The sequence below is a fragment of the Arvicola amphibius genome, chromosome 17, assembly GCF_903992535.2.
Source record: "Arvicola amphibius chromosome 17, mArvAmp1.2, whole genome shotgun sequence".
Taxonomy (NCBI): Eukaryota; Metazoa; Chordata; class Mammalia; order Rodentia; family Cricetidae; genus Arvicola; species Arvicola amphibius.
The window spans coordinates 6,103,020-6,127,327 of NC_052063.2; the positions used below are offsets into that span (position 1 = coordinate 6,103,020).

Genomic DNA, 24,308 nt, shown 5'->3' on the forward strand with positions numbered 1-24,308 from the left:
ATAAACTAAACTTAATGTGGGCAGAACACTGCTACAATTTCATCATATCATAATCAGAGAGATTATGACTCTGTACGAAGCCCAGAGCAGAGAAAAGGCCTGTGGGTGTTGGCAGTTTGAATTACACTAGTCCATCCAGTCTGTTCTGTGCTCAGAGAGTGACCTGGGCCTTAAGAATATTTTAACTTCCTTGTATTCTGCTTTGTTGTTCTGTACTTGTTTGTTTCCTCCTCCTTGTTCTAATCGTTCATAATCTGGACAACGCAAGAGGTTCAGCCAGTCAAAAAAAAAAAAAAAAGAAAGAAAGAAAGAAAAAAAAACCCAGGTTTTCTTACCTGGAAACCTCAATCAAATGTTGCTTTTAACATTTATTCTTTCGGAAATACTGCTGATTTCCACCTACAAATTACTTTGGATATAAGACACTATGGGCCTGGGGATATGTGACATTATCTTACTGAAGCACAAGGACTGAGAAATGCAGGCTTCTGGGTGGAGACAATGGATGAGTCACCTGGCCACAAACACAGACGTGGCCAGCTCTAGTGACCTTCTCAAGTAAGGCCCTAAAGTAGGACACATGACTGTCATTGACTGTCATGCTAGGCCTCAAGGAGGAATAAGTCCCATAACAGACATTTTTATAATGAGCTGTTAAGGATCATATATCCAAGCAGTTCAATTTTTGCTTTGTAGCTAATTTTTAAAACCTGATTTTTTTTGAGAGGGTGTTGCAACGTAGATCATAATGACCTCAAACTTATAGCAATCCTCCTGCCTCTGTCTCCAAGTTGCTGAAGATGACCTTTGGCTCACCATACCCAGCTTGATTACTTTCAAATATCTCAGATTGCTTTCAGCCATATGTGGCAAATTCTTCTTTGTTAACCTGGCATGCTTCATGCGCTGCTAACTATACTAGGGTTCCCCCTACCACCACCTCAAATGGCTGCATTGTCTATTTGCCAACTCTATATGAAACATTCTCACGATTTATATCTTTTCCCCCAGACACACCAAGTGCCTACTTAGGCTCCCGCTCAAGCATCTACGAGAGCAGACTCTATATTTTAAAGATGATTAAATGTGAGGCTAACTGGCTGGGGGAACTGGCTTAGCAGACAATACCCTTGTCATATAAGCCTGACGACTTGAACTTGAATCTGCAGAAGCCACATAAAGTCAGTATTCCCAGCTCTCTTTAGGGTAGATGGGAGAAGCAACAAGAGACAAACAAGAGAATCCTAGGAGAGCCAGTTAACCTGGAGTCTGCAAGTAGCTGTTAAGAAAGAGATAGAGGGTGAGGGCTGATGACCCTGCCTGTTCTGTGACCTCCACCTGTGTGCCCAAAGTTAAATACATAGACACACAAAACACCAAGTGAAGCTCAAAGGGAAAACAATCTTTCCAGGTTCACAACAGAAAAGTATTGGAACCAGGAGTGCAATTTGGTCATTCCTTTTATCAGTGTGTGTGAGTGTGTGAGTGTGTGTGTGTGTGTGTGTGTGTGTGTATTTAGACCAGAGGCCGGAGTACAATTTTTGGGAATCAGTTCTCTCCTTGCTGGTGGTCTGGGCATCAAGCTCAGGTCATCAGGTTTGCATGACAAGAGGTATAACTGGCTCAGCCACCTCACTGGCCCCAGACCTTTTAATTTCCAGGTCTTTAGATATATCCTATTAAATAGGACGTGCTGTCAATTTTACTTCCTGCGGGGTTAGACTAAGGGAAAACATTAAATTACAGCTGTTGGCTAAGGGAAAGATCTTAGCAAAAGAAATGGAGATAATAAGCCGAGATGGTCCAAAAGGCAACGTCAACAGCGGAAAAGTTGAGTTAGGAGGAAATGAAGACGTGAACGAGAAAGTCAGTGATGGAGGCAAAGGCACGGTTAAGAGGGGATGAAGAAATGATGAAAGCGCCAGTGGAATAGGAGTCCACGGATGCTGTTGAAGCAGGGCAGTGGAGGATGCTGGCAGGGTCCGAAGACACGAGGCTGGACGCCCCCCGCCTCTACTTCCACAGGCTCCGCCCACATCCAGCTCGCTCCGCCCCCAGTCTCCTCTCCCCGCCCCCGGTCTCTTAGGTGATGCTGCAGCCAAGATGGCGCTGGCGGCGGCCGCGGCGGCCTGAGCGTCATGCTCCGGGCTCTCGGCGGCGGCTGCGGCGGCGGTGGCCTCGGCCAGGGCCTCGAGTCTCTCCCGAGAGTGAGCGCTCGGGCGCCTCTCCTCCGTCCCGGTGAGACGGGACCGCGAGGAGACCGCCGTGAAGGGAAGAGGAGGCTGTGAGGACCGCTCGAGCCCCGCAGGCACCATGGCTGGGATCATCAAGAAGCAGATCCTGAAGCACCTCTCCAGGTCAGCGAGCGGGCGAGCCGGGTCCCCTCCCTCCGCTGGCCGCCGGGGCTGGGCCACAGGTCCCGGCTCTCTCTCCCGTCGCTGGTGGCGCCCCCGACCGGCCTCAGGAGGCACGCGGAGGGTGGCGGGTGGCGGAGCTCAGCGGGCCGGGGTCTCCCCGAGTGACGTCCCTGGCGTCCCCTAGATGCTGGGTGCCTGGGGTGGGCTAGCCCCGGGTCCGGCTCGGGAGCTCCCGGGGCTCGGAGGCGAGCGGTTCCGTTAACCGAGGACTGCTGGTGTGTGTGTGTGTGTGTCTGTGTGTGTGTTTGTGGACTCTTGGGGCTGAGGCTGCCTTCCCCGGGAAACGTTAACCTTGCGATTGTTCTCGGTGTCCCTGTCTCCCCCCCCCGCCCCCCTCCTACCTGGCGTTCCCGCTCGGGTGCACGGGAGGGTGTGCTTGTTTGCACAGTTGGGATTTGTTTTAGGTAAATAAGCAAGAGTTCTCGGCTTTGGCAAGTTCTTGGATGGAGTCGTTTCAGTTCCCGCAGCGTTCTGAAGAGTTTTCTGGTTTTGCTTCCGAGAGACCCCTTTAATTCAGGGAGTTGAACGTCTCTGGTGTTTGAACCTAAGCCGTGTCATTCTTTCCATTTTATAACACAGTTTTAGTCAGGAACATGACTCAGTAAACTGGCAGTTTGTTACGGCTCTTGGGCTTCTCCATATTTGTCTCAAGATACAGGCTAAATGTAGGTTCCCGTTCCAAGTTGGTGACGGGGAATTCAAGGCTCCTGGTTACGATCTCTTCTTGCCCTCTGTTATTTCTCAGTTAATGAATACTTTTAACTAATTAAAGGAGGGTACTCAGGTATAATGATAGACTCTTATACTAAACATAAGCCTTCATTCTCCCGATTTATTTATATTGAAGGTGATACATTGAGAACACGAACAGAAATCATACTATGATTCAGCAGATGTTTCTCTGACATTAGACTGGATAAAATTTAATACATACATACATATACATACATATATATATATGCAGAAAGTATCGAACTATAGCAAAGTTTGTGACCATGTATTTGGTTCTTAATGTCACTAATTGGAAAGTGTGTGTGTGTGTGTGTGTGTGTGTGTGTTTGAAACAGCTTATGTAGCTCAGGCTGTCCCATAACTCATGACAAATCCCCGGCTAACCTCAAGCTCAGTGTCATCCCGCCTTAACTTCCTGAGGTCTGTGCTCCCACGCCTTGTTGGAATTTTTTTTTTTTTAAATTGCATAGACAGTGCAATACTGAGTCATCTTATTTTGGAAGAAAGTTTTATAATAAAAAAGTTTTAAAATACTGTCTATTACTTAGGTAAGTCGGATTCATACGAGATACACTGTCCCCTTTCTTAGCGCTAGTTCTGTAAGAAAATTCAGATCCATGGACAATGATTCAGTTGCCTATTTCTTGCCCAAGGATGATGGTATTATACCACTGTGTGCCTAGAGGAAAATTTAATTCAATCGATAAGTGCCTTAGGGCATTTTATCCTTTAATTCTCTTGTGCGAGTCCATTTGGGAAGAACTCTTGAGAGTCAGAGCAGAAGTATAATGGCTTACTTTATCCCACGGAGAGCACCCACATACGTAGAGTTAAGTACTTAGGATTACTTAGAATCTTCATGATTTCTTATGCCTGTGTGGTAAATAGTAATGAGCATTTCTTTTCAAATCAGAAAGTTTCCAGAACACTGGTGTTTTCTTTCTTCTTTGATGGAGAAATCACTTGCAGTTGATTTTTTAAAGTTTATTATTTTATTTTTACACTTGTTTGTTGTATGTGTTCAAGTGTGCACATTTCCGCCTGATCCAGCCAATGTACAGAAGTCTGAGACAACTTGAAGAAGTTGGTTCTCACCTACCACCATGTGGTTCTGGAGATGGTAATCAGTTTACCAAGCTGGCAGAGTGCCTGCGTATCATGCAAGAAGCACTGGGTTTAATCCCCAGTGTTTTATAAACTGTGTTGACAAATTCCTATAACCCCAGCACTCAGGAGGTGGAAGTTATCGATTCAAGGGCATCCTCAGAACTCAAGGTCATCCTTAGCATAGATTGAGTTTAAGGCCATCCTGGAATACTGAATATGCTGGGGGAATGAGGTTGGTACATGTCCTGTCATAGAAAGGAAGAATTAGGAAAATGTATAAGTGCTTATAGGCTCCTTTGTAGGGATGCTTGCAGGAAGGAAGAAGTCTTATGTAGACCAGTGGTTCTCAACCTTCCTAATCTGTAACCCTTTAATACAGTTCCTCATGTGGTGACCTCCAACCATAAAGTTATTTTCATTGCTACTTCTTAACTGTAATTTTGTTGCTGTTATGAAGCGTAGTGTAAATATGCTAATATGCAGGATATCTGATTTGCTACCCTTGCGAATAGGGTCATTTGACCCTCAAAGGGGTCACGACCCACAGGTTGAGAACTTGTGGTCTAGAAAGCTAGAATGCTCACTCTGAATGAACTTTCAGATTTTAAGACTGAAACTAGCAATGGTGGAGACTGGGCAGTGCTTTTGAAGCTGACATGTTGGAAAGCATGCACGAGCGAGGAGTTGTTTTATAAATAAGAGGCTGACACATAACTCTAAGTAAATACGGAATGACTTGAGTACTTTTAAGTCCACTTCTCCGTTTCTTGCCTAATGTTTGTTTTCTGAGTGCCTCTTGCATTAATGAAAAGTTTGTGTACTTGACTGATCTGAATTCTGGGGAGTGTGATGAGAGAGAGGAAGAGGTTAAAATTTCTATGTTTTAAGAGAAACGAAACAGGAAAAGCCTTCCAAGGAGAAATTACCCAGCTATTTTAGACTAGAACAGGGCATGTGTTGAAGGTAGTTACAGGGGAATCTTTTTTCTTTTTCCCCCAGTAAGAAACTAGGAAGTTCTTTAAAAAGTCCAAACACACACAAGAAAGGAAGATAGAGCAGGAACTGCCTTCCGTTTCACCTTTAGACCTTTAGATTTGTTACTTTGTGTCTGTCTGTGTCCAGGTGTGTAGGTCCACGAGCAGGGACAAAAGATACACATTTAATTAATTAAGCTGGGATCCGAAAAGTGATAAGAAAACTCCAGGTACAAATGCTCCCCTTGTGCCCTTAGCCCCAGGACAGTGTACTCTGCACGGGTTTGTCTGGAGATGGTTCTCCTGTAGACTGCACCTCCTCTGGGTGGAGCCTTTATCTTGTTTGAAGCAGTGATTACCCATCACCGGCACTCTGTTCCTCGGGGGACACTTGACAGTGTTTTTGATTATTATGACTTGAAAGGTGGTTCTGTTGGCACCTGGTCGGTAGAGAAGCTAGACACTATCACGCCCAGCATAGGCCTCTAAAATTAAAAACTCATCGGGGCCAATGTCAGCAGCTGAAAAGCAGAGAAACTGGTTTAGAACATGTAGCTGTGTATCAAATGATCGAGGTAGATCACTTAGCTAGCTAAGGTTATTTTGTCTGCAAACAACAGAAATGTGGCTATTTATGTAAAAAGGGAAATTTAGCTGAGGCTTCAAGGGTGGGTCACAGATTCATCTGAAGATCTGACCACAAACCCTGAGACAGGCGGAAGTCAGTGAGGCTCCTTGATTCTCCCCGAGAGATGCCCGGTCCTTTATCTTAGATCAAGGTCTGTCAGCTTTAGGTCTGAGACCAGATACTTCCACGCAGTGTGGGTATGGGTGTTTAATGTTTCTAGGAATTTCCAAAGGTTTCTGAGGGCTACAACTGCTCCTGGCTGAAAACTGCAACTTTGGAGGACTGACCAGTTTCTCAGGACGCTTACTCTCTCATCTTTCTTGCCAAGTATTAAATTCTTGGGAGAGAAAATCTTTCTGGCCCAGTTCTAGCTATGACAAAGTGTTGAACAATTCTTAGTTACCTTTCTGTTTCTGTGAGGAGACTTTATGACCAAGGCAACTTATACAAGAAATCATTGAGTTGGGAGCTCACATTTGCATAGGGTGTGTTCACGACCTTCACGGTGGGGAGCATGGCGGCAGGCACTCAGACACAACACTGGAGATCTGACTGAGTGCTTATATCCTTACCCATAAGTAGGAGGCAGAGAGAAAATTAGTTGGAAATAAATAACAAGAACTTTTGTTATTTATAAAGCCCACCCTCAGTGACTCACCTCCTCCAATAAGACTGACTGCACTCCTTAATCCTTCCCAAGTAGTTCCACAAACTGAGGATCAAGCATTCAAATATGTGAATCTGTAGGGTCCATTCTCATTCAAACCACCACTGACAGCAAAGATCTGGTTGTGGAGAGAATTATTTGGAGTCAAGATTGCTACTCATTTTGATGTCAGTAATAGGCTTAACTAAATTAGATTTTCACAGGCCTCATTTGCTATGTTAAGGAAATTGAACTTCCTACCTGGGTCTGGATGACTGCTAATAAGAAATTCTAGCTAATAGATAATTAGTTAGTAAAAAAAGTCTTGCTTGTAGAGTCTAGGTCCAGGAACAGTATCTAAAGTGGAAATACAGCATCCATAAATGGACTTGGGGTAACTTAGGTTGTACAGTGATGTATTGAAAGGATGCTGAGGTCCTTCAGAATCTAGTATCTCTGTGTTTGCAGAACCAGGTTTGGAAAGGTTCCGGGTCCAGGTCAGCTTCGAGGATAGGAGGAGAGCCTTCTATGTCTCAGTGTGGATGTTTTGTAAACTAAGGGGAAAGGACAGTTTACGGGGTGACTGCAGGCCAGGGACGTGGTTTGTGAGTGAAGTACCTGCTGCGCAGCCATGAGGACCTGAGTTTGGATCCCAGCACCCACATAAAAACCTGAAGGGGCAACAAGTTTCCTAATCCCAGGGCCGGGAAGGTCGAGACTGGCGGCTCCTAGAGCTTCCTGGCCAGTGAGTCTAGCTGAATTGTGAGCTCCAGGTCTAGTAAGACCCTCTCTCCAAAGATAAAATAGAAAAGGCAGGGTGGAGAGTGACTGAGGAAGACAGCAGCATCACCCTCTGACTGCCACACATGTGTATTCCCATATAAATATGGAAACAAAGTTACTTTCTCTTTGTTGTTTTTTGTTTTCAAGACAGAGTTTCTCTGTGTCACAGCTCTGACTGTCCTGGAACTCTCTTTGTAGACCAGGCTAGTCTTGAACTCACAGAACCCTGCCTGTCTGTGCCTCCCGAGTGCTGGGATTAAAGGTGTGCGCCACCAGTGCCCGGCTGAAATTACTTTCTCAGTTAATTATATCACTATTCAAAGACTAAGTTTTCATAGGTGTAGTGGGGAGGCGAGCAGGCCTGCTTTTCATCCCGCCCGGATCCCACATGGCTAGCTTTACACCCGAAATAACAACACACAAATTGTATTCTTTTAAACACTGCTTGGCCCATTAGCTTCAGCCTCTTACTGGCTAACTCTCACATTTTGATTAACTCATATTTTGTAAAGTGTGTAGCACCACGAGTGGTGGCTTACCAGGAAGATTCTAGCCTATGTCTATCTTGGGTCAGAGCTTCATCGCATCTGACTCACTTCCCTTCTGCCCAGCATTCTGTTCTGTCTACTCCACCAACCTAAGGGCTGGCCTATCAAATGGGCCAAGGCAGTTTCTTTATTAACCAATGAGAGTCCTCCATCACATAGGCTTTTTTGTTGTTGTTTTTATTTTTTTATTCTGAGACAAGGTCTTGCTAGATAGCACAGCCTTGCCTGGAACTCTGAACCTTTTTGTTTATCTTGTGTGTGAGGTACACACACGCCATGTGTGCGTGTGTAAAGTTAGCAGAAACCCGTGGGAGTCGGTCCCGAGCGTCACTCGGGTCATGAGGTTAGGTGGCAAACATCCCTACTCACTGACCCACTTCATTAGCCTGTGCTTGGGCCTCTTGGCTTTCCTGCCTGCAGTTCCCACGTGCTGAGAATTCAGATGTGGGTCTTGACCTCTGGCCCACAGGCCTCCGTTTTGTGATAAAGCTTCCTAACCTGTGGGATCGTATGTGTCCCAGGTCCTGAGCACTTACATTTACCACATGTTGAGCATTACGGATGCAAGGAGGATTTTTGGATTATATTCTGGTCAAGGAAGCGTAAGTAGGGTTTTAGCCTGTTTCTAAACTGTGCTGCGGTATGAAATTTGTGGGAGTTGGCTGACTTAGAGCAGGCAACTGAGAGAAAACTGAGTTACATTTTGGACAAATGAATTTACTTTTATAAGTTTTGAGGTTACTTAAAAGTAATTTTGTTTTTTTATGCATTTGTTTTTAATTATTTAATCAGTTTTAATGTAATCCTTAGTGATATGTATGTTGATAATAGTCATACTAATTTTTTTAACAAATAAATTACTGAGTGCCTGCTTTATATGAAATACTGCTCTCTAGCACTGAGACTATAGCAATAAGAAAGATAAAAATCCCCTCACTCATGGTGTTGACATTTTAATAAACAGTAATTAGTGAAACATGTAACAGCGTGTTAAGTGCTATTGTAAGAAGTAACGGAAGGACTGGAAGAGAGGGAGGGATTTCTAGTTGGTCTTGGGTGTGCTGGTCAGCAGGGCTCAGCTGGGATGTATTTGACAGGACTCCCGGAAGAGGTGGTGGGGGCAAATGCAAACAGCCGCCAAGGCGGTCACTCACATGTCCTTTTGAAATGTGTTGAGCCTCCAGTGAGGTGAACTAGAGGCCAAGGCTGGGGATCACGTGCCTCAGCGACGAGGCACTTGTTTGACCTGCTCAAAGCTCTGGGTTTGATCCCTAGTCAACAACAATCAAGTCCAGATCATGTCAAAGGACAGATACAAAAGATGTAGGATCTCCGACTCTGGATGTAAAGTGCTGGGTGATTGGGCACAGAGCCTGGAACTCTGTTTGAAATGGGGAGGCGTAGTATACACATTATAATCGTAGATGTGTGATATGGAGAAGGAAACTCAGGAAGTTCAAGGTCATTCTTTGCTACATTGTGGGTTAGAGGCCAGCGTTGACTAGGTAGAAATTATAGGTCCTCATACCCGGGTCCTCTGGAAGAGCAGCCAATGCTCTTCATTAGGCCTTCTTCGGCTAGTTTCAGGTTTTATTTCATAATTACTGGGGCAAAGTTTCCTTATATCCAGTATCAGAGTGGGAACTGTTAATGACTGGCTTTCATGCTGAAGTGAGGTTGAAAACCAGTGGCAGGTTTGCAGCCAAGGGTCACCTTGGCAACCGTGTGGGAAACAGGACAAGAGAAAACACAAAAAGCCAATGAAGAGGGTTAACTATTCAGGTTAAAAAAATATTAGCAAGGTAGACTGATGCCTTGGAGTTGCTGAGAGTCAGTTTCTGGCTGTACTTTGGAAGCAGAGCCAGCATTGTCAGACAGATAAGATACTGCCTAAGACAGAAGAGCAGTAAAGGGTTCCGTTGACAGGTGGAACTCTCATGAACTAAACTGGAGATACTGCTGGGGGGGTGTGGGGCCCACGGAAGTGGGTCTGCTCCACCTTGACTGAAGGTCAGAGAACTTAAGTCTACTCTTGCTCTTTCAAAGTTATTGACAAGAGGTCTGACTTAAGGAGTGGCTACAAACAAGAGATCCTCACCTACACTGTGGTTACTTGGTGGTTACTTGGTAACTTGGATATTAAGATGGCCCATAGAGGTGGATCCACTCCACGCTGACCTAAAGTCAGAGAATTCAAGCCTATTGCTACTCCTTCATGTTTAAGACAGGAGGTTTAAAGCACCCAGGGAGTGGCTGCCTACAGGATACTTGGTCTAAGGTGTCACTGCATGTCTTGCCTAAATCAACAGAATTCTTAACTCGGGAAATAGTGATTTAATGTCTCAAGTATTGAAGCAAGTAATTGTTCTGTTTGTCCTTTGTGTCATGATAAAGCAGTCTTCTTCCCTCCTTTTTGGATTAGGGACTATAAGCATATGGAAAAATCAATGCGGGTGTATTCAGTATTCAGCATTCACTGGATAGCCCTCCCAGTTCTATCCTGTGTCTCTGTGTTTCTTTCATATCTCTGTTTCTTGCCTAACATTTCTAATCCACAAACCTATCCTGGAACATACAAACCTGTCAAGGCTGGAGCCCAACAGTGTGTGGCTACGACAGGGAAGCAGGCTATCAGAGATTGGTTTCAAATATGTTGATTTGAATCAGTGTTTGTATGGGATGGAGACGTCTCCATGCCTTTTTAAATGTATGACTTGCCTTAGACCGTGCAGCCATTCAGCCAGTCTGGCAAGAACAGTGGAAGTGTTTCTGTGTGGTTATCTTTTGGTTTATGAAGAGATGATATTGCAGGATGAATTGGTGAGGCCATCCAATTGGCTTGTTTTGGAAGCTAGGTTGTCTACATCCCTTTAGGAATGATCATCTTTGCTCAGGTTTCATTTTACAGGGACATTTCCTGTGGGCAGTTTGAATGAAGTTAGTCTTTACTGATGTGCATTTTCAGACTTACTCTCTCTCTCTCTCTCACACACACACACAGTCTTTTGTTGTTGTTGTTAATTCTGCAGTTTGTATTCTCTTTATGCGTAGAATACCCTGATGTTCAAAGCCAGTGACTGTGATTCTGTTGTTCCTCTTGCTTCTGTAGTGTCTGTGGTAGAAATGGAATGTACAAGTTGTCCAGAAACACATTTAATAGTCTGGAGAAAGGAATTCATACAGGGAGTGGAGATGGCTCAGCAGCTAAGAGCACCTGCTGTTTATGCGGAGGCCTTCCTTTCTGTTCCCAGCATCCACAGTGGTCCCCCACTATCCTTAAGTCCAGTTTGACGGGGTCTGGTGCCCTCTTCTGGTCTCTGTTGGCACCAGACAATCATGTGTTGCCCATACATGCAGGCAACACACACCAGAAAGTTAAACTAGTTAAATTTTTAAAAGTTAGACTCCTTTGACCTTCATAAAGCACATATGATGTGGGAGTCCCCTCTGTGTGCTGTGATTACCATTAATGGATAAAGAAACTGCTTTGGACCTGTAGCAGGGCAGAACAGAGGTAGGCAGGGAAAACAAAACTGAATGCTGGGAGGAAGAAGGGAGAGTCAGAGAGAAGCCATGGAGCCCCGCTAGAGACAGATGCCGGATGGAACTTTACCTGGTAAGCCACAGCCATATGGCGATACACAGATTAATAGAAATGGGCTAAATTAATTTGTAAGAGCTAGCCGAGAAGAAATTAAAGCTAATAGGCCAAGCAATGATTTAATTAATATAGTTTCTGTGTGGTTATTTCGGGAGACTGGGCAGCCGGAAATCAACAAGTGATCTCCTTACTATACATATAGGTTATAAATTGCTTGTTCTTAATATTTTTTGGGTAGTTTTAAAAATTTGACTGACATTCAAAGAATTTAGATTTTTTTGGATAATACATTGGTTCCCTAACACTTATTTTTATGTTTATGAGTGTTTTGCCTGCATGTATGTTTGTGCACACCTGAAGTGTTCCTGGGGGCAGAAGAGGGTGTGAGATTCCCTGGAACTGGGGTTACAGACACTTGTGAACAACTAACCATGTAGGTGATGGGAATCAAACCTGGGTCCTCTGGAAGTCAGCTTCTAACTGCTGGTGCATTGCTCCAGACTCTGTAATACACTTGTGTATCCAGACACAGCCCATTACTGGGACACTCTCTGGTTTGTAAGTTACTTCTCTTCTTTTCCTGCTCTTTCCTCTCCCTTCCTTTCTTCTTTCTTTTTCACTTTAGAGGCAGGGTCCAGTACCATGCCTTAGGCTGGCCTGGAGCTCACTTTGTAGCCCAGACTGGTCTTGAGCACAAACAGCAGTCACCTGCCTTTGCCTCCTGAGTACTGGTAGTACGGATGTGAGCCGCCACGCTAGATAGGATTATTTTTCACAGGTAAAATTCTCTATTCAGTATTCTCTGTGGTAATTTGTATTTGTAGGTTGCTTGCTTTTTTTTTTTTTTTTTTTTTTTTTTTTTTTTTTTTTTTTGGTTTTTCGAGACAGGGTTTCCCTGTAGTTTCTAGAGCCTGTCCTGGATCTAGCTCTTGTAGACCAGGCTGGCCTCGAATCCACCTGCCTCTGCCTTCCGAGTGCTGGGATTAAAGGCGTGCACCACCACCGCCCGGCAGTTGCTTGCTTTTTTGAATGTCTGAATTTATTTATTTAATGTGAAGTTCAGCCTTTGTATAGCCTTATGTTACACAGCTATTTCATTTTCATTACATACACCAGAGGCCAGCCTGGTCTACACGGTCAGTTCCAGGGCAGGCTCCAAAGCTACACAGAGAAACCTTGTCTCACAAAACCAAAACCAGGGTGGCTGGAGAGATGGCTCAGCGGTTAAGAGCATTGCCTGCTCTTCCAAAGGTCCTGAGTTCAACTCCCAGCAACCACATGGTGGCTCACAACCATCTGTAATGGGGTCTGGTGCCCTCTTCTGGCCTACAGAAATACACACAGACAGAATATTGTATACATAAAAAAAAAAACCCAAAACCAAACAAACAAATAAAAATGGATTAAAAATGGATGTAGACTCGGTGTGGTGGTGCATGCTATTAATCCCAGCACTTGGGAGGCAGAGGCAGGTGGATCTCTGTGATTTTGTTTGAGGCCAGCCTGGCCTACAAATCGAGTTCCAGGACAGCTGGGACTGTTACACAGAGAAATCCTGTCTCAATAAATAAGTAAGTAAGTAAATAAATAAATAAAATAAAAAAAACAAATAAAAATAAATAAAGGGTATAAGGTAGTAGAGTAATGGCAGTGGCCCAGAGGATAAGGAGTTCCTAAGGGGTTCATGTGTATTCAAATGTAAGCAGTGTCTGGCTGTAAAGTAATTTGGTATGAGATACAACTGTGTTTTTGTGAGCACATCACAGCTGAATATTTCACTCCTCTCCTCTTCCTTCCCTTAAACTTGCCCCCTTCTGTGTTCCCTGTGTCCCCATTCCCTACAGCATCCCCTGCTGGCTGTGGTGGAGATTGGTGCGCTGTGAATTGCACACTCACCTAAGTGAGTACCAGAAGAGGCTAAGAAGCCCTGGCAGCTGGCTGCTGGCTTTCACCAGGAATAGGGACCCTTTGTCTGAATTTCCTGCCCAGGTAATACTTCTCTTCCCCAGTTCTGGTTTCCTTTCTAGAAGCACGTACTGTGCCCCACATAAAGAAATTTCAGTTTTTGAAAGTAGGTAGCTACAAGTTCATATAAATTCTCTTTTTCAATGTCTTTTTTTTTTTTAATTTACAAGGTTTGGCAACTCAGAAAGTTGTAACCGTCCTTTTCTGATGTTGCACAAGGGAGTTTTATGGTGTGTAGCCAGCTATTTTGCAATAGCAGCTGGCATTTGATGTTTTAGTGGGTATGGCTTTATAGTCTAATGTGATTACTGTGGTCTGAAGACTCTTAATCATAGAAATGTTTTGCTAACTTCTCATTCTTCATTGAAGGTCGTAAGAGTTTATTTTTTATTTAATATTAATTGTGATCTTTATCGTTTAAATCAAGAGTTCTAGCTGTGGAAGTGGAATCAGTTTGCAGCTTTGCAGCCTTTCCGCCATTCTGTTCTTGCCTTCTGTGTCTCTTTTGAAGATTCATTTTCAGTGGGGACTGTGCCACCTGCACATAGTTCTTGCTACTTGGAATACTCGTATAAAAGGCTGCAGTCTGGAGTTGGAGGCTGACCTGGGCAGTGAGCGCGCACACACACACGCGCACACGCACACACAGACACATCAGGTCCAAACAGGGATTGCGGAATCTAGAGTTGAAGGCTGACCTGGGCAGTGTACACACATACACACACACACACACACACACACACCCCAGGTCCAAACGAAAGGATTGGGGAATCTAGAGTTGAAGGCTGACCTGGGCAGTGTACACACATACACACACACACACACACACACACACACACACACACACACACACACACCCCAGGTCCAAACGAAAGGATTGGGGAATCTAGAGTTGAAGGCTGACCTGGGCAGTGTACACACATACACACACACATACACACACACACACACACACACACACACACACACACCCCCCAGGTCCAAACGAAAGGATTGGGGAATCTAGAGTTGAAGGCTGACCTGGGCAGTGTACACACGCACACATCAGGTCCAAACGAAAGATGGATAAAAGTAACTTTAGTGAAACTGTACAGCTAGTTGCATAGCTGCCCTGGGGTGATGTAGCAGTTAGTAAGCTTGTGTCCATTTGCTCTTCAGCAGTCATTTTGACACAATGACCTGCCCTTCACCATCCCTGCCCATTCACCGTCCTTGCCCTTCACCATCCCTGCCCATTCACCGTCCTTGCCCTTCACCATCCCTGCCCATTCACCATCCTTGCCCTTCACCATCCCTGCCCATTCACCGTCCTTGCCCGTCTTGACTCCATGTAGGCAGTTAGGAGTCGGCATCTCACAGCGAAATTGCCAAACTTTTAGTCACTTTTGAAATTAATTGAAGTGTCTTGGTAATTAAGATTTTTTTGTTGGCATTTATGGATGATTCTAATTTTCTGTATATATATATATATATATATATATATCTAGCAAATCATCTGGGACAGGTGCTCAAGAAATATAGTCACAATTTGTTGCATTTTTTTCTCATTGCACCTCTTCGGCCTAGATTTGCCCTGGTCAGTGCTTACCTTATTGGAGATTAGGCATTATGATTGTATTCTGTTGTTTTTTTATTTTTAGTAAGATGCATTTATTTTATGTATATGGGTGTTTTGCTTACATGTCTGTCTGTGAACCATGTGTGTGCTTGGTGCCCATGGAAGCCAGAAGAGATCATTAGATCTCCTGGAACTGGACTTACAGATGGTTCTGAGCAGTTGTGTGGTTGCTGGGAATGAAGCAGCATCTTCTGGAAGAGTTAGCAGTGCTCTTAACTCTTGGGCCTCTCTCCAGAACTATATTCTAAGTTTAAACCATTTTCGTGTATCATTACTAGGTTATTTCCAGGCTTAATTCTTGTTTCTTTACCTCCTATATTTTTCTTTCCCAATCCTGGCCATGGACCACAGGACCAGGTACATGCTAAGCCAGTGCTTTACCAGTAAGTTGTATCCCCAGCCCTTGTAAGTTTGTTTCTGTTTTTGAGACAAGGTCTCACTAAGTTTCCTAGACAGGCAGGTCTTGAACTGACTTTGCATCCTAGGCAGGTCTTGAACTTGGTGCAGCCTCTTGCATAGCTGCATTAACGAATTGTGTCCCCAGACCCAGGTTAGCTCCCCATTTGAATCAGTCATGATTCCTTTTTATTAAATGTGCCTTATGTTTATAAACATTTATGTATTATGTTTTAGGTGAGTGTTTTTTCTTTGTGTATGGATGTACACTACTGACTGGTCGCAGAGGAGACAGCAAATCTCTGAAGCAGAGTTAGGACAGTTTGAGCTGTCATGTAGGTACAGAGAATTGGATCTAGGTCCTCGGCAGGATCAGCAAGTGCTCTTAACCACTGAGCATCTTTCCAGTGAGACTCTTGAGTTTATCTTCTTGTTCTGAAGTCAGGACATAAGAAGCAGACTATTGGGCACACATTTGAATATCTGCTTTCACTACCCAGATTTAATTATCAGTTTTTCTTCTCTTTTTTTTTTAAACAACCAAATGTTTTCATTTCCTTCTGATCTTACAGTTCTTTATTCTATTCTTAGCACTGTTACCAGAACTGTTTCAAATGCTAATCTTAATTTCTTACTAAATCTTTTGATGGTTCACGTTGAAGTTTTAAAGAAAAGCTTGTGTTGGTGGAGGCTGCTTATTTGTTTCCCAGCCGCCCAGACCCGAAATAATCACACAAGACTATGTTAATTAAAACACTGCTTGGCCTATTAGCTTATGCATATTTCTAGCTAACTCTTACATCTTAAATCAACACATCTCTATTACATCTGTGCATCATCACCAGGTTGGGGCATACTGGCAAGGTTCTATCCAGTATCCAGTGCCTATCTCCTGCAGTTGACTTCTCTTTGACGCTGCCTACTCTCTCCTCCTCTGCTTGGAATTCCCATCTTGCCCTATTCTGCACTGCAATAGGCCCAAAGTAGCTTCTTTATTAACCAGTGGTATTCACAGCATACAGAGGGGAATCTCACATCAAGCTTGTTTATAACAGATTTCTTAAATTCTTATTTTCTTTCTATCTTCCTTCCTTCCTTCCTTCCTTCCTTCCTTCCTTCCTTCCTCCTTCCTTCCTTCCTTCCTTCCTTCCTTCCTTCCTTCCTTCCTTCCTTCCTTCCCAATCCCAGTTCCCTCTCCCTCCTCTCCTCCCACTCCCCCCTTTTTCCCACCCCACCCCCATCTGCTCCTCAGAGAGGTTAAGGCCTCCCCTGGGAAGTCAACTAAGTCTGTCCCATCACCTTGTTAAGGTAGGACCAACCCCTCCACCCCCCCCCATGCCTAGGCTGAGCAAGGTATTTCTCATTGGTGGTGGCGGGTCCCCTGGTGGGTGGCCTGAGGCCTCAGTGGGAGACAGACTGATAAGCCATGCAGAAGAGTTTGGGTATAGAGTTTATTTAGTGGGTTATGGAGGGGGAAGGGAAGGGGAAAGGGGAGAAGGTAGGGAGAAGAGAGAGGAGTAGAAGCTGTCTTTTCAGAAGAAGGGGCAGAGAGAGAGAGAGAGAGAGAGAGAGAGAGAGAGAGAGAGAGAGAGAGAGAGAGAGAGAGAGAGAGAGAGAGAGAGATCAGCTTGCTTTGGCAGAAGGGGGAGGTTGGGAGTGGGTGGGGCTTGTCTCTTAAAGGGACAGGGTACCTAGATGACAAACCAGGCCAGCAGATTACACTGGTCTCACTGCCAGTGGTTCCAAATACTGCCCAAGCCATACCCTTGTTACCTGTGTTCAGGGTGCCTGGTTCGGTCCTGTGCAGGTTCCCCAGTTGTCAGTCTGGAGTGACCTTCCATGGGTCTGCTGGTTCTGTGGGTTTCCCTATAATGATCTTGATCCCTTTGTTTGTATTATCACTGTTCCTCTCTTTGCCTGGAGTTTGGTCCAGTGGTTAGTTGTGGATCTCTGTTTCTGCTTCCATCTGTTTCTGGAAGAGGGTCCTGGCTTCTCTGGGGTTGTGGACTGTATGCTGGTTATCCTTTGCTTTATGCCTGGTATTTACTTATGAGTGAGTACTTACTATGTTTGTCTTTCTGGGTATTGGTTACCTCACTCAGAATGTTTTTTTCTAGTTCTTCCATTTGCCTGCAAATTTAAAGATGTACTTCTTTTTAACAGTTGAGTAGTAGTCCATTGTGTAAATGTACCACATTTTCTTTATCCATTCTTTGGTTGAGGGCCATCTAGGCTGTTTCTAGGTTCTGACTATTACGAATAATGCTGCTATGAACATAGTTGAGCAATGTCCTTGTGGTGTGAGTGTGCCTCTTTTGGGTATATGCCCAAAAGTGGTACTGCTGGGTCTTGAAGTAGATTGATTTCCTAATTTTCTGAGAAATCTCAGATTTTTTTTACCCCCAAAATTTTTTTTTTTGAAACAGGGTCTCTCTACATAGCCCTGAGTATTCTGGAACTTACTTTGTAGACCAGGCTGGCCTCAAACTCACAGAGATCCACCTGTCTCTGCCTCCTGAGGGTTGGGATTAAAAGCACGTGCTATCACATCTGGCCTCAAAGAATTGTTTAGTTTGAACTTCAGTTCATAAAGTTGATGAAAGTTGATTTGTATTGACAATGGAACCGTGAGTCAGATAGCATGTCCTATTTATTTTGACTCTTCTCCCACCTGGATTGAGCCACAGTAAGTGTACTTGAGGCATGAGAACACTGATTCATGGGAAGAGCCCTTCTTGTTTGTTTTTTCCCAAGGCAAACCATTTCTTTCCCATGAAACGTGTTATGCTCCAGTATGATGTTCTATATTATAATAGATCTGCTTATGGTCACTGTATGTATGACACTTCATAACCTTGAACACACTGTGACCTCTGTCAGGATGTCCTCTCTGTCTTTCTCTAGACAGAAACTTTCTCTTATTTGTGTGGTTTTTTTCAAGACAGGGTTTCTCTAGCTTTGGAACCTGTCCTGGAATTCACTTTTGTCCATTTGTTGGAAATCAATTTCCTATAAATTTGGATCTATTTCTGAATGCTGTATTGTGTTTCATTGACCCATTTTGTATTTACACTGGTATCAGGCTAATGTGATTACTCTGTCTCTTTGATAAATATTGAATTCGTGTAATGCTGCTAACCTTGTTCATCCTTTTGAAAGCTATTTTAGGCCTTCAGTATTTCTGTATGAATTTTAAAATAAGCATGCTATTTCTATCACAAATCCTGATGAAAATTTACTTTTAGTTATCTTAAATTTATGCCTATGTGTGGAGAATTGTTGTTTTTTTTTTTTTTTTAACAATACTGAGTCATGGAGCCACTTAAATTTATTTAGATCTTTAATTAATATATGTTATACAGCCTTTTAAGTTTTTTTAAAGAATAAATCTTAGACATGGAATCATTTGTCTCTCTCTTTTTTAAATTTATTTATTTATACAGTATCCTGCCTGTAGAGCAGAAGAGGGAATCAGATCTCATTACAGATGGTTGTGAGCCACCACGTGGTTGCTGGGAATTGAACTCAGGACCTCTGGAAGAGCAGTCAGTGCTCTTAACAGCTGAGCCATCTCTCCAGCCCCTACCCTTTTAAATTTATACCTCAAAATTTCGTATTTTTTACAGTCAGTTGTTGACACATCTGTGATCCCAGCAACCTTGCTTGGCAACCTGAGCTCCCTTTCTGGAGGGAACCAAGTGCTGCAATTTGTCCTATAACGTCTGCATGGGTGCATTTGCACACAGCTACATGAATGCACACATGCACGCACATAAGGATAGTAAAACAAACTCTTTAAAGGGAAGGAAGGAAGCAGCCCTTGAGCTGACAGTGCTGGGGTAGAGGATGTTGTGATCAGAGAACAGGCGTGGCTTTGGGGAAGGAGAGGAACGCAGATGCTCTAGAAGAGCCTCGTTTGTTTCTTAGTCTCCGCTGGAGGAACTAATGTTCTTAGACAATAATCTGGCAATCTATCAGATTTGGAAGTCTTTCCAAAAATGCCCTCTCTTGCTGACTTTAAAATGTGGTATTGTAAGCCAGGTGTGGTCACTCTTGGGGAGCAGAGGAGGGCAGAACTCTGTGAGTTCAAGGCCAGCCTCGTCTACGAAGGGAGTTCTAGTGGCACTCCAATGTAAGATAAAACAAAAGACCATGGTTTAAAGGAGCTTTATTTTTCTAGAAATGGTGTAAGAAATACAGTGACACACACGCTTATATATAACAATGATGGCTTTAATTTGTCTGCATATGTAATATTATTATTATTATTGTTTGGTGCTAGGGTATCAAACTCAGGACCTCATGCTTGTTAGGCAAGAGCTCTGCCATAGAGCGCAGTATTGAGTTTGATCCCTGTAAAGATGAGAAAAACCAATTTTGGTAATGATTGCACTTTGTACTCATTTATTTCAAGTTTTGTGTGTGTGTGTGTGTGTGTGTGTGTGTGTGTGTGTGTGTGTGTGTGTATGTCCAGCTCAGGAGAATTGAGAATCTTGAGAAAAATAATTTTGAAGACTTCTGTCCTAAAATGTTGGTTTGATTCTTTCTCAGTCACACTTGCTATTAGTCAGTTTGATCCTGAGATAATGTATTAGTTAGTGTTTCAGCAGGAAAAGACAGAATTGAACATGCTTAGGTCATGTCAACCTCTAGATAAACGAGCTGTAATTGAGGTTACATTTCACAGTGTTTTAATGTGTGCCTTTCCATGTTCGTGGTGCTTCCTAGAAGAGCGGTGGGCAGCCACTTAAGATGCATTTACTTATTAATAGCAAACTCAAAACGTTTCGCAAAAATAACACATTTGAGATGATTTTATTTATTTTAAATTTTTAGAGAAAGGGTATCACTATGTAGCCCTTGCTGTCCCAGAACTTATTTTGTAGACCAGGCTTGTCTCAGACTCAGAGATCTGCCTTTCCCTCCCTGCAAGTGCTGGGATTAAAGGTGTGTGCTGCTGCATCTGTCCAGTTTTATTTTCTGTGTGGCTAAACTTAATCATTTCTCAATGCAGCAGTTATTTGCCTTTTCCGCGTAAAACCTTTAACAATTTGCAAAAATATGGATGCCATCTAAGAACTGTCATTTGGACACTTACGAGAAAAAAATTATTTAATTAAACAGTTTAACATGTATTGTTAGATTCTCTGTCAAACATAGGCTTCCATGCCGTACCATGGAACACAATCACAGGCAACTGTTTGTTTGAAATTACAGCTCTTATTTGATCGTATATTTTCGAGATGTAGAACACACTCTTTAGAAGACTAGTGCAGGTGTGTGACTAAGCACACACACAGCAGTCAGAAGCATGCCTTGTGAGTGTTGAGTGTTCAAGAAGATCCACCTGCCTCTGCCTCCTGAGTGCTGATAAAGGCGTGCACCACCACTGCCTTCTAATATTCTTTTTAGTGCTAAAAATTTAAGTTATACATTCATACATTATATTTAAATAAATATGGTTTGTTTCGCAAATAACAGTTTTATGTTGCTTTGGCAAATAAGCAACTATATGATATTGGAAGTTTGTTTTGTGGTCTTATTTTTAATGTTTATTACGTTTTTATTCATTTTTGTGTTAGGGCACATGTGTGCTCTAGGAGATGAGAGACAACTTGTGGGGTCAGTTCTCTTCTTTTACTTGTGGATCCCCGTGTAGGCATAATTAAGAGGTCCATGAGAGCCCGTAGTGAAGGGTGACAAATGTTTACTGGGGAACACTCACAGTAAGAAAGCTGTTGCATTCCCCTGCTACGAGACCACTGGAAGCTGTGAACCGAACTCTGACCACCAACCAGTAGAGAAAAGTGGTGGGCACGATACCTGTCTGTGCTTATAGTATCTCAGACTTGGGCTGGTATCCAAAAGGCTATTGGCTGAATGAATTCCCCAACATCCCAGGGATGGAACTCAAGTTGCCAAGTGTAGGGACAGGCACCTTTACCTACTGAGCCCTCTCACCAGCCTGTCTCATGGTTTGAGAATAAGTCTTCCTGTCTGGACTGTCTCTGTATTCGTCATCCTGCACCTTAACCATTCAAGTGCTGAGGTTACAGGCATGTGCCACCTGGAGAGCTTTGTTTTTGTGATGAAACTGTAAAACCAAGTTGATGAAAATGGGTATAAATATGGGTAAAATTTGTAGTGTATAATATCAGATATAAAATGTGTAGCTTCTGAGTTACAGTGCTCAGAATCACCTACCCGAGGAGATGTCGTTCTCATTTCCTTTACCGTGAGGAGGCTGAGGCATCCGCAGGGAGGAAGTGGGATCTTACTGCAGTGTCTTTATGATGTGCTCCCTTAAACCAATGGTTGATCTTTGTTTATGCAAAACTTTCCTTCGTTTCCTCTGAATCATCACTTACTGCAGCATTTTAGACATAATTTAGATGATAATAATTATATACTGATTATAAAATGTAATTTAAATAAAATTCGTTTTCTTGTAACTTTTATTGCTGAAGATTGCATATTTTGTTATACTAAACTAGTAAATTTATTTTCATGTATTCTGTGTGATTAAAGAAGATACTTGTTAAAATAGAAGCTATTTTTGAGTATTTTTAAAGTTTCTACATTAAAAACATGATAGACAGGCTGGAGAAATGGCTCAGCAGTTAAAAATATGATAGACAGGCTGGAGACAGCTCATCAGTTAAAAACACTTCTTACTCTGGCAGGGGACCCAGTGCCCTCTTCTGTCTTTTTTTTTTTTTTTTTCCAAGACAGGGTTTCTCTGTAGCTTTGGAGCTTGTCTTGTAACTCACTGTGTAGACCAGGCTGGCCTTGAACTCACAGAGATCCGCCTGTCTCTGCCTCCTGAGTGCTGGGATTCAAGGCGTGCGCCACCATCGCCCGGCACCCTCTTTTGTCTCAGCAAGCATCAGGCACTGATGTGATACACAGATATTCATGCTGGCAAAACACTCATGCATGTAAAAAAATTACATCTTTAAAAATTGTGTTAGCCAATAAAATACACACATTCGTATTACCATGTGTCTGTTATAGCCAGAAGAGGAGTTGAATTCCCTTGAGCTGGAGGTACAGTTTGAACTGTTGTGTGGGAACAGAGCCTAGGTTGTCTGTAAGAGCAGCGAATGCTCTTAACCACTGAGCCATCTCTTCAGCCCGGCCATACAGTTTCAAAATAAGACACTTTACATGACATAATGTTGACATAATATTGAAATTTTGGTCTGTATTTTGAGTTTTTCTAAGTAATTATTGGGGTTGGAAAGAGTGGTTACAGCACTCATTTAGCATAAGTGAGGGACTGGGTTATGGCCCCAATACTGAGAAAAAAAGGAAAGAAAGGAAGGAAGGAGAGAGAGAAGGAAGGAAGAAAAGAAGGAAGGAAGGAAAGGAAATGAGTAAGAGTTTTGCTGATTTTATCTTTACTGTGTGGCGTGGCTCCCTCTGTGTGGCCATTCCTGTGTTGACTATTGGCAGTTTCCAGGCAGTTCCAGGCAGTTCCCCCTTTCCTATCACTTGAGTTCCTGTTAACAACCTGCATAGGTTTCTGCAGCTCTGTTCTCGCTGTGTCTGTCTTCCAGATAAATATTCACAAGTTTAAGTCATTGGGCTAGGTTTCTTACCCTTTCTCTTTACACTGTAGTTTTAAAACATTTAGTGATTATTCAGTACGCTAAAACAATTTACTTGATTTCAGATTATAGTGTATTCTATTTTGAGTCAAGTCTAGTACTATAGCCAGAACAATACTGTTCATGATACTGTTCATGAGAATTACTACACTATCATCTGAGAACTCTTTCATTGATACTGTTCTTGAGAATTACTACACTATCATCTGAGAACTCTTTCATTGATACCATTCGTGAGAATTGCTACACTATCTGGGAACTCTTTGTGAGAATTGCTACACTATCTGGGAACTCTTTCATTGATACTGTTCATGAGAATTACTGCACTCTCTGGGAACTCTTTCATTGATGCTGTTCATGATAATTACTACATTCTCTGGGAACTTCAAGTGGAAGCTTAGGAAAGAGACTCTGCAGCAACACTTGAAAAAGCATAGGTAGACAGGTTGTTCTCATATAGTGATACTTTATTGTAATGTTTTCCCATATTCACAAAGGGAAAACACACAATATACACTTAATGAATGTTTACCTTTCCTCTTTCAGTCTCATATGAATATGGATGAAAAACCATTTTCTTGTAGCATGATATTAAGTGGTTGGGAAGAATTTGTATGTAAATGCAATATATAAGAAATAAGCCAAATGTATGGATAATAGAAAATATATAGCTTAGACTATACAATGGCTATTAGTCAAAGAAACCAGCTGCCATATAACTGAATGTGACAGTTGTCTGTGAGTCTCCGTCTATTAAGAAGTTTAAAGAATGAGCAATATTAATGGCTTCAAGCTTAGCTTCAGAGCTTGGCAGTTTTAAAGTCCCCTTGAGCAAGCGGGTTCAGACTGCATTGGTAGCAGACATATAGCCAGTTAAGATAAGTTCTTAACTGACATCTGTCTAGTACCGGGTGTTTTGGATAGCAGCTACCCTTAATCCGTGCTGACCATCAGTCCAGTTTATTTTCCATTCTACAGGGAGCAAATGGAGCGCCAGGGAAGTGACCCAGTTGTGGCTGCACTGGGGCTCACACCTCTTTCTGTTGCATTGAAGCTCTTGCATAACTTCACCCTTTATTATGAACCAAATTGAGAACAGAATTTGCTGTGAATTACATATGTTTTGATCTTTTCCCTCTTTCACCTTTTGTCAGACTTTTCTTTTTGTGTTCTAGTGAAGTTTTTATCTTTATGAGAGCTGTAAATATCCCTTCAGAACACTTAAGTATACTGAGAAGTATGAAAATGGAGAGCTAAGCACACCCTCCCTCCTCTAGGTTGTC

General features: G+C 42.9%; 1 protein-coding gene across 1 annotated transcript in view; it reads left to right on the forward strand.

Moving 5' to 3' along the window:
* Nucleotides 1–2,090: 2,090 nt before the first annotated feature.
* The window catches only part of Uhrf1bp1l (UHRF1 binding protein 1 like), a 67,620-nt gene continuing 45,402 nt past the window's right edge, over nt 2,091–24,308 (forward strand). The window contains 1 exon segment of the mRNA XM_038314574.1: nt 2,091–2,357. Coding sequence (XP_038170502.1) covers nt 2,314–2,357 — 44 coding nt within the window. The 5' untranslated portion in view covers nt 2,091–2,313.